This window comes from Brachycentrus maculatus, unplaced genomic scaffold (assembly GCF_059751285.1).
Source record: "Brachycentrus maculatus isolate JH-2025_06_01 unplaced genomic scaffold, ASM5975128v1 h1tg000542l, whole genome shotgun sequence".
Classification (NCBI taxonomy): Eukaryota; Metazoa; Arthropoda; class Insecta; order Trichoptera; family Brachycentridae; genus Brachycentrus; species Brachycentrus maculatus.
The window spans coordinates 150,934-162,250 of NW_028281286.1; the positions used below are offsets into that span (position 1 = coordinate 150,934).

General features: G+C 30.4%; 1 protein-coding gene across 1 annotated transcript; it reads left to right on the forward strand.

The window, feature by feature from the left end:
- The first annotated feature begins 1,220 nt into the window (after window positions 1-1,220).
- On the forward strand, window positions 1,221-10,355 carry LOC148301567 (serine protease Hayan-like). The gene is made up of 9 exons (XM_088273067.1): window positions 1,221-1,444; window positions 2,911-2,983; window positions 3,346-3,443; window positions 4,383-4,471; window positions 5,335-5,444; window positions 5,908-6,051; window positions 7,748-7,860; window positions 8,918-9,078; window positions 10,091-10,355. The coding sequence occupies exons 1-9, from the start codon at window positions 1,381-1,383 to the stop codon at window positions 10,262-10,264; spliced, it is 1,026 nt and encodes a 341-aa protein (XP_088129193.1). The 5' UTR covers window positions 1,221-1,380; the 3' UTR covers window positions 10,265-10,355.
- The last annotated feature ends 962 nt before the right edge of the window (window positions 10,356-11,317 follow it).

Genomic DNA, 11,317 nt, shown 5'->3' on the forward strand with positions numbered 1-11,317 from the left:
TAAATGTTGGATTTAACAGACATTTTTTTAGGATTGTCAAGATTGATAAGATTTTTTTTTAATCAGCCTTTTTTAAGTTTTGAGTTTTCGGCTGAAGCGACCCGGCTGAACCGAATTTAATGAATAGATAATATACTGTAAAAATAACAAACTTTAAATAGGTCATTGTATAATTTGAAATTGCATTTATTTTTCTTTTATAATCAATCTATCTGTTTTCTGGATAGAAAAATTATCGAATATTTTATTATTATTAGGTTTTAGGCGATAAATATCAATCTTACAGTTAAAGAACGATACAATTTCTCCAGCCATTTTTGGCTTATCTTAAAATAATAAACATATGTATATATAATTTATAAGACGGCTCATGCATCAAAATTGGCGTCCCGAAAATCTGGATAACCCACTCTTCCCCCTACTACTACTACTACCATCACGCCGTTTCTCCGCAGGGGTAGGCAGAGAGGATGGAACCCCACACTCTTCTGTCCTGACATATACTCCTCGCCTCCTTCAAATCCATACATCTAGTCATACATACCCTCCGATTGCGCAGACTTTTGACACCACCAGATTTTAGATATTGGTTGATCTGATCGTGCTAAGTCTTTTTCGGTCGTCCACGTTCTGTTTTCCCTCTCACATTCGGCACATATATTTTCTTAGTCATTCTCTCGTTATGCATTCGCTCCACATGTCCATACCGCCGCAAAGAACTCTTCCTAATCTTTTCAATTATTCCTCGTTCAACCTTACATTCCTTTCTTATATCTTCGTTTTTAACTCTGTCGTACAATGATTTTCCATACATTCGTCTGAGGGAGCGCATTTCAACAGCGTTCACTCTGCTTTCATCCTTCCTTTGCCAGTTCCATGTTTCGCTTCCACACATTAGTGCCCTTTCCCCTGACAAAAAGAAAAACATCCACATTTTATAATGAAATTTAATTTATTTTAATGTAGGTATATATTGACTGGCGTATTGTCGATAACGAGCATTATCCACGTACATTCGGCTGCTAAAAAACTGGACTGTGTCAACAGGTATTAAAATAATATGAACTCCGTTTAATATGGCCGTCGTGAACCGGTTTGGAGCGAAGACTGCTGGAAAAGCTTAATTACAAGTCTCAGTTGTTTAGTGCTCAGTTGATCGATTGGTCAGGATAGTCTGCCTTGACTTCATAATCACAAGTTTTAAAATATTTAATGACTATATTGAAATAACTAATTTATTATGTATTAAATCGGAACTCTGATTGACAAGTTATACGTGTACCACATCGATAAATAGCGTTTTAAGTTTACAGAATATTTAAAATATGAAATGTTATCACCATATGTGTGCATAACTTAAGAATTTTGACAATTTTCAAAATGCAGTTATTAACTAAGTTTGTTTTTTTCGTAGTCTTCGGAATATCTACAGCTGTTGCACAAGGTACCTTATTAAATATTCTTTATTGATTTTTTAAATAATATGTATTAAATACTATATCTGTAATGTTTCGAGGTCAAGTAATATTTGTTATGTTACTGTTATGTAAATTTATTTGAATTTTCAAACAAAATATTTCACATAATTTTCAAACAAACTATTTTAAACCGACTAAACTTTCTTGAGTCTAAACTAGCATGATCTTCTAGGATGTATAATGTTATGTATGTACATATGGGATAGAATTACCTAAATTAATTTAGTCTCCAAATGTGTATGAAACCCGTAATACTAATATCTAATTAATAGATAGTAATAATAATGCTATTTTTTTATTTCACCTTCTGTTACAACAGGTATGAATGGTTCTTTTTTACCTTTTAAAAGAATTGTAGAAGGTTTGTATCTTTAAGAGTACTAAATTTACTTAAATATACGTAATATTATTTTGTTCATATAGTATATTATAAACGTCCCATTAATATTTAGTTATTAACATTTTTACAACAGGTAGATGATTTCGTGTATTTGGGTAGTATGTTTTCTAGGGATGGAAAGATTGATAAAGACATAGAAAGGAGAGTGAATGCTGGGAACAATGTGAATGGTGCACTGAAATCAGTTATAGCAAATAAAAACCTATCAGCGAAAGCTAAACTGGCAGTGCACAACGGAGTCCTGGTTCCAACTCTAATGTATGGAAGTGAAGCTTGGAGTTGGCAAAAGAAGGATGAAAGTAGACTAAATGCAGTCGAAATGCGATCTCTCAGAAGAATGTGCGACAAAACGATGTATGATAGATGTACGAATAGTGAAATAAGGAAGGAATGCAAAGCTGAGATAAGCATTATCGATAGAATTAAGAAAGGTGTGTTGAGATGGTTTGGACATGTAGAACGAATGAGTGAGGAAAGAACGGTAAAACAAATTTATGAGGCGAATGTTAGCGGGAAAAGAAGCAAAGGAAGACCGAGGAAAACATGGCATGATCAGGTATGCCAAATACTTGAAAGTGGTCAGGTTAGGAGTCGTAACAATCGGCGGGTATGTATGAGGAGATGCATGAACGTGGAAGAGGCGAAGAATGTTTGCAAGGACAGAGTGGTGTGGCGCTCTATTCTCTCTGCCTACCCCTGCGGGGAAGCGGCGTGATGGTTAGTTAGTTAGTTAAAATACATATTTCATAAGTAAATAAACATAAATATACATCTTGAGGTGAAGTGTCTAAGCCTGTTGGGTTTTTTATTGAGAATTTTCGTATATTTTAATTATTTGAAAAATCTTCCTACAATTCCGATATTTTTTTCTCATTTATGTATTATAATTTATTTATAGAGCAGTGTTTATTTTAAGTATGTATTTATTTTTATAACAAATTATTGTATGGTTTCATAAGTGTGTACATACAAATATTGGTAATATACTAAAAAAAATCCTCCCGATTAATAGACATTGCTTTTACATTTTAGATACGGAATGTCATCTTTTTAACGGAAATATCGGAACGTGTGTTCCTGGCGTCGAGTGTGATGATTCTATTATGTAAGTTAAATATAATTAGATTTATATATTTATTTATTTATTTATTTATTTCTTATTTTTCTTACTAGACGATTTTACAGTTGACAGGCGCCGTGGCCTAGTTGGGTAGACGCTCGACTGCGAAACTGGCGTTTTCGATACTCGCCAAGTGCAAAATAAATTGAAGAAAGGTTTATTTTCAGTTGGTCTGGGTGTTTATGACGTATTTTTCACATTTACCTTCCCTATTCTTAGTATCCTACAAGCCTCTAAATTCGAGGCTTTGCGGGTTATTACTATTTTGTATTTAAAAATTTAAAATATATATTTTTTATAGCCAAAAAAGTGTTTTAAAATTCATGGATTAATTGTTTGATTTCCAGTTCATTAGATACACGTTTTGGAACACCATCGGCTCCAATAGTATGTGACACGGGTAAGATTTGCTGTCGAGATGCTACCACCGCCAATATTAAAAAAGGTAAATTAGATCTTGCTGGTGTTTGTTTGAAATTAATATAGAATATAGCTTTATTTCATCGTCAAAATAATATCATTACGAGTATTTAAAAATAATATCATTACGAGTATTTAAAAACCCAAGTTCATATTAAGTCATATTAACTATCAGTGCGGGGTACACGTGTTGCTATAGCTCAGTCTAAAGTCATTATATATTTAAAAAAACATTTTTTTAAATATATAATGGCGTTGCATATAGAATATATTGCTTTTGCCAATGTCAATTTAATTAAATAATATTAGAACATTTTGAGTGTGTCCAAATACTTGTTCACAAATCTGGATTATCTCCAATTATAGTTAATTTTCATATTATTTTCTTGACATCTCATCAAAGATGAAGAAGAATAAAAAGAGTTTCTGCTCAATAAAAAGCTTCTTTTCATCTCACGAATAGATGTCTCTAGTGAAATTCTAGTGATTCAAAAACAACGTTTCGAAATTTGTTTTATATATATACAGAACATCCGAGAATTTGAGTATTATGGTTGTCAATAACGGGTAGAATTGGTGAATTTTACACGTGTAAAGTGATCACTTCAACCAGCCTATGACGGTTGTTGAAGTCGGGTCGTTGGTCTTATTCTTTTTCATCTTTGATGAGATGTCAAGAAAATAATATGAAAATAATTTTATTGATTATACATTATGATAAACTATAAATTGATTCCGTTCAATTTTTTAAAAATAACTTAAAGATTGTAAATAATTGGGTTCCTGCTCGCTAGGATGAGTTGGAAGTCTACTTAAATGGAATGGAAAAAAATGTTTCCATTTCCAACATTTATAATGGCGTTTGAAATATATACATAGTTTTAAATTAAGTTATTCAAATATCTAAAATTGATTATCTCATAACAATTGTTTCGATAATTTTGATAATATTGTTTTATTTCAGTTTGCAATAATTACGTAACGGAGAAAAAATTCGTTGGTCCTCAAATTTTTAACGGTGAAGATGTGGCTATTGGAGAATTTCCACACATGGTAAAAATTTTATCCATAAATAATTTATTTTGAATAAATACGGTGAAACCTCTCATAACGAGTGTCTTACATAATGAACAAAACATATAATATTTCGATTAAAATACTACCTCTCGCATAACGAGTGGAGGAAGTAGCATAACAACAAGACAACAAGACAACCGACAAGACACACAAGGGGGCTTAGTGGGTCTCTTCATTTTTTTTTAAATTTGTTTAAAATTGTGATTTAAATAAATGTATACAATTTATGTTATGAAACGTGCCTACGCTGTTTTTGCCTGAAAACAAATGTTTTAGGTATCTCAACTTAATATAAACATGTATCGTTCCTCTTTATATGAACGAATACGGAAGTCTGAGCATCCCAGGGCTTGCGACCTGGCAATTGGTTAGCTTCAGCGATCACCATTTCATCCGCAGGGTGAATAATCCAATATCTGATAAAACAAATAAAATTAACTCTTAACTGCCCAGTCCAGGGAGACCCCTCCAATGCCCACAGGGTCCATATGGACCCAAATGTAAAGTGGTCTATTATTGATTATTGCTCGACTGACGTTTATTTTTTTGGGCTGGCAACTCTTCTTTTATAACACTGACAATACTGCTTCATACCAGTTCACATTTATTCCGTTATTTCTAATTTCCAATTTTTTTTTTCGTTAACAAAAAAAATTGGAAATTAGAAAAAAAATCCTGGGCAGTTGAGCAGTCAAAAATTTCTGACCCATTTGGACCCTAGGGGCAGTCGCGGGTTAGCATATGATGAAATATAAAATTCAAATTCAAGTGCAAATGTCGAAACCACAGGGGAAATGAAAATGCTTTTAATTCACAAAGATTATTGTGTACATTTTCAGGCGGCTATTGGCTACCAGAAAGATTCAGGAATTTCATTTGATTGCGGAGGAACTCTCATTTCCAATAGGTATATATTGACAGCCGGTCACTGCATTTATAGCAAAACAGGGTAAGGATATCTTCATACTAACACAAAGTGATAAAACATTTTATAGACTTTTTTTTTCATATCACAATATAGTACAATTACAGGTATAAAAAAGATTATTTTTTATTAATACAAAAAAAGATCTCACAAAGGCATAGCCTATTTGTAAGTATACATTTTTATTTTAGGTTATAAAAAAGGGTAACTACTGGAAAGAATACAACAGATATCAAAAATATAAATACATCACAGGACGTTTCTGACTATGTATTTAAATAGTATATTTTATATTATAAAATATGTACTTCTTCATTAGCATTTTATCCTGCACTGCTGAAATATAGGTCTCTTCCGTATCCTTCCATTTTTTACGAGGTAAGAGGTGCTGGACATGCAGCGGGAAGGACAAACCCTCCGAGCGAATGTCCTGAAACATTTTAATGTTAATGCTTGTTTAATTATTCACTTCGTTCTTTTATTTCAGAATTCGGCCATCCCTTGTCCGCCTTGGTACCAACGTAATAAATGGAACATTCGATACGAACGATACCGACTTTACTATCGAGAGCTATACAACTCCACCTTCTTTTGATAGATCTACAAAATCCAATGATATTGCTTTACTCAGGTTTGTATTTTTTATTATTTGAAATATTTTTTTTTAAATCTCACGTTTAACCCGTGTAAAGGGTGGCGCAAATTAACCGCTCTATTGGAAGATGTTATAATTTTTGCAGATGGCGTCGTATGTCAATCATATTTGATATTTGTCAACTGACAGCTGTATACAAAAAAAAATAGGACAGCGCAAAAGAAATCTTCCAATTATGTTTTAAAATAACTTTTTTTTTTAAATAAGTGATGGAAATCTTTATTTGGACCTTTACAATTTTTTCTATTGAGTAAAAAAGATGATATCCGTCAAGTGGCTGCTGGCCAGTGTTGGTACACATTTATACCCGTTTTATCTATTAGTTTGTATACTGCAGCTTTCTTATTTACAATTGTCAAACATGATTGAAATAGATTTATACTATCCACTGACACTTCGTGATGGAATTGCATTTTTAATTTATTATTAGATTAAAACCAATATTTTTAGCTTTTCCACTTTTTTTATTTGACCAGCGACCGGGTTTCGACGTTACCGACATCATCAGACTGGTGAGAGGCTATACAAATTGTTATGTTATATATAAAAGAAGGCAGGAGTTGATAACCATGATTTGATATAATTTATAAAAATAAAAATTATTAAATAATTAAATTTATTAAATTTATTTAAATTATTAAATTTATATAAATAAAAATTTAAATTTAAATAAATAAAAATTATATCAAATCATGGTTATCAACTCCTGCCTTCTTTTATATATAACATAACAATTTGTATAGCCTCTCACCAGTCTGATGATGTCGGTAGCGACGAAACCCGGTCGCTGGTCAAATAAAAAAAGTGGAAAAGCTAAAAATATTGTTTTTTTTTTTATCTAATGATTGAAATACAATGTTATTTGCATAAATTATAACATCTTCCCATAGGGTGATTAATTTTGCGCCATCCTGAAATAATACTATAAAAACCATTGTTCCGAAAGGTGTGTGCCGCGGCACACTGGTGTACCGTGGTGATTAGTTGTGCCACGGAAAAAATTCTAATTTTGTGAAAATAACACTATTGCTCCAAATTTTGATTGCCCGTGCTCAGTTAAGTAGGCTCACATTTCGCATTAAACATAATATGTTACCATACTATGGTAAATATGCACATCTAAAATTACTTAATTTGGTAAGTGTGCCTTGAATAGAAAAAGTTTGCGGAACACTGATAAACACAACTAACATTTAACGTAAAATCAAATAAACCATTTTAAAAATGAAACAATATTTTGAGTGTGTCCAAATACTTGTTCACAAAATCTGGATTATCTCCAATTTGTCTCTAGTGATGTTCTAGTGATTCAAGAACAAGGTTTCTAAATTGGCTCATATATATAGAACTTCCAAGAATTTGAGTGGTGTGATTCTCAATAATGGGTAGAATTGGTGAATGTTACACGTGTGTAAAGTGATCACTTAAACCAGCCTATGACGGTCGTCAGCCCCGTAAATGCCCAGACTTCCATATTCTTCTTCATCTTTGATGAGATGTTAAAAATAATATTTACAAATGAAATGTTAAATAATGATAAACATTATAGTGTTTGAAAATTATGCGGAATGCATCGAAACACGTGTTACAGTAGATTTTAAGAAATAGTGGTATTTACTAGGTAAAACTTTAATTTAAAACATTATTTTGTTATGTCACCCGTTATTTTTAGGCTATCGAGACCAGTAAAATTCACCCAAACGATATATCCGGCATGTTTGGATACTGACAAAAATGATCCAACTTCGATTCTTATCATTGCTGGGTGGGGCCGAACTGAGAATGGTATTGTATTTCTATAATATTTATTTCTATTATTCGAATGAATTCTACGTTTGATTGGGAAATAAAGTTTTTAGCGCATATTTACAAAACTATAGTCCTGTATATTATTAGATTAAAACCAATATTTTTAGCTTTTCCACTTTTTTTATTTGACCAGCGACCGGGTTTCGTCGTTACCGACATCATCAGACTGGTGTCGGTATCAGATGATGTCGGTAACGACGAAAACCGGTCGCTGGTCAAATAAAAAAAGTGGAAAAGCTAAAAATATTGGTTTTAATCTAATAATATATTAAAAATGCAATTCCATCACGAAGTGTCAGTGGATAATATAAATCTATTAAAAAGTACTATAGTCCTGTTTTTTTGTATTTTTTTTTCTTTAAATTTCACTAAAAGCTAGGAAATTTAACGTTGCTTTCTTTGAATACGCTAATGTGTGTTATCTGTGGTTAAACCGTTTTTCTACAATGGCAACGCCATATATATACATATATATATATATATATATATATATATATATATATATATATATATATATATATATATATATATATATATATATATATATATATATATATATATATATATATATATATATATATATATATATATATATATATATATATATATATATATATATATATATATGTATAATATATATATATATATATATATATATATATATATATATATATATATATATATATATATATATATATATATATATATATATATATATATATATATATATATATATCAATATATATATATATATATATATATATTATAAGTACACTTAGTCAAGCTGGAATAAAGATTTATTTTTATTATATAATTTCGAATATGTAGACATTATATTTTTAATAAATAATTTTCTCTTATTATTAACTAAAATGATTTTTATCTTCACATTTCTGTAGTATTTACAATTAGCCAACTTTGATTCCGCTCAACTCAAATTAAGTTAAAGCTAAGTTTAAGCTAAGTTAAGTTAGTTAAGTTTAAGAGCATATTTAATTGAGGGTATGGATACTCAGCAAATATTTTTTTTCAGCTCCTAATTCCAATATAATGCTAAAAGCCAACATGAGCGCAGTTTCATCTGAGGAATGTTCGGAAGCCTTCAGCGCCGGGCCGACTTTCCGGAAAAATTACCCAAATGGAGTATTACCTACACAGATGTGCGCACAAAATAAAAAGTCGGACACATGCCAGGTTAAAACATTAATAAACACTTTTCATTATAACATGACCAACCTAACAATAAGTCACTACAAAATTAAAACAAAGCGCACTAAAGTTATATGGTAAAAATCATTGCCTATCTTTTTACATGGTCGGAATGGAATGAAAACAAGATTTTTGATCGTCGCGTTTTCTATACACAAGGCTTGCTATTTATTTCCAATTTATGTAAAACACAATAATGATTATAAAACTTAATTGATATTTTATGACCGAATATTGTTTGGGTACTCTGTTTTATCAAACAGCATGTAAATTATCTGGTCAAATTATAAGCTTAAATAATAAAAATGAAAATGATATTTTCTGGCGTTTCTCATGTGTGTGATTATAATCCAGGATTCGGACCTCACATACTAATAAAAAAGTTTCTGCTCAGTAAAAAGCTTCTTTTCATCTCACCAATAGATGTCTCTAGTGAAGTTCTAGTGATTCAAGAACAATGTTTCAAAATTGGTTCATATATATAGAACTTCCAAAAATTTGAGTGGTGTGATTCTCAATAATGGGTAGAATTGGTGAATGTTACACGTGTGTAAAGTGATCACTTAAACCAGCCTATGACGGTCGTCAGCCCCGTAAATCCCCAGACTTCCATATTCTTCTTCATCTTTGATGAGATGTCATAAAATAAACAGCATGTATTACACATCAAACATTGCCTCAAAGTTCTAAATACGATAATCTTGATAGGCTCCAGCCCAAACCAAAGTGTTTAATGAAATATATTATTTTTTAAGAAAGGCATAATTTTCTAAAAATATATTTTTTCCAATGAGATATGTTAAGAAAACTAAGAAGATGTATTAACGTTCTTACTTACTCTTTTTTGGCTATTTATATCAGAGAGCATCGTGTTTTTTTACTATCTCCAACATAATAAAAATAGCAATGATTAGAACATTTATTTATTTATAAATGTGATAAAATACTTTGATGGAAAATGTATTGTAATAATAAGGGGAAAAAATACTTTTTTCAGGGCGACTCTGGTGGACCGCTGAAAGTACACGTTGAAAATGGCTTATACAAAGTAATAGGTGTTACGTCATTCGGTAAAGCCTGCGGTGGAAAAGTTCCCGGTATTTATACCAGAGTATCACAATACTTGAAATGGATATCTGAAGAAGTGTGGCCTGATGGAATATACGCCTGAATAATTAGAAACAACGACCCTTCAAAATACGTGGATTTTAATAACTAATTTAAACTCTTAGTTATTAAAATATTATATATGTATATATATATATATATATATATATATATATATATATATATATATATATATATATATATATATATATATATATATATATATATATATATATATATACATATATATATATGTATATATATATATATATATATATATATATATATATATATATATATATACATATATAGTAACTCTTTAATGTATTTGTTCATCTCAAAAGTAATCCATGATGCCTCTATGTTTTTCGCAGATACTTTGTAGCACATTTTATAAACTTTATAAAATAAAAGAACTTTGTTTTAACCACTTTTTATTGGTAGGTACACTTTATCCAACCGGTTTCGACAAGAACCTCTATGTTAAGTTAAGTTTGTCCTCTATTCATGTATGAGGTATAACTCATAAAATGTAAATTGTATTTCTTTTCAATATTGTAACTCATAGAACGCACTATTAGAGTTTTGTTTACTTGATTTAAAACGGTGTAAAAAATAACACTGTTTTACACGGTATCTCATAGAACATATTTGGCTTGTAAATTAAGAGGTCGGTGTAACTTCAAATCACTTAGATAAAGTAAATTATGTTCGACATTAATCAGTATTTCATAGAGAACGACGATTGATGTTTGACATTGACATAAGAAATTATTATATTTGTGTGAAACTTTTGATAATAATCTGGTTTATCGAAAAAACATTTTTTACTCAAAAACCCCATTCTTCCTTCAAAAACACGAATCCTATCGATTCACCTCGATAAAAATATAAATGTTAAATTTAATAAACATTAACTTACCATAATTGTCAATTCTATGTTTATGCATATAGGCAAGGTGATAAGCCCTGCTCCTAAGATTCTTGGATTTAGGAGTGGAATATATTAGATAAGATGTGGTACAGACGATGCTTACGTTACTTTATATAAAGAAAGGGCCAGGGTGAAAGAATTCAAAGAGAATGTAAATAAAAGAAAGTATAACGGAGTGTAAAA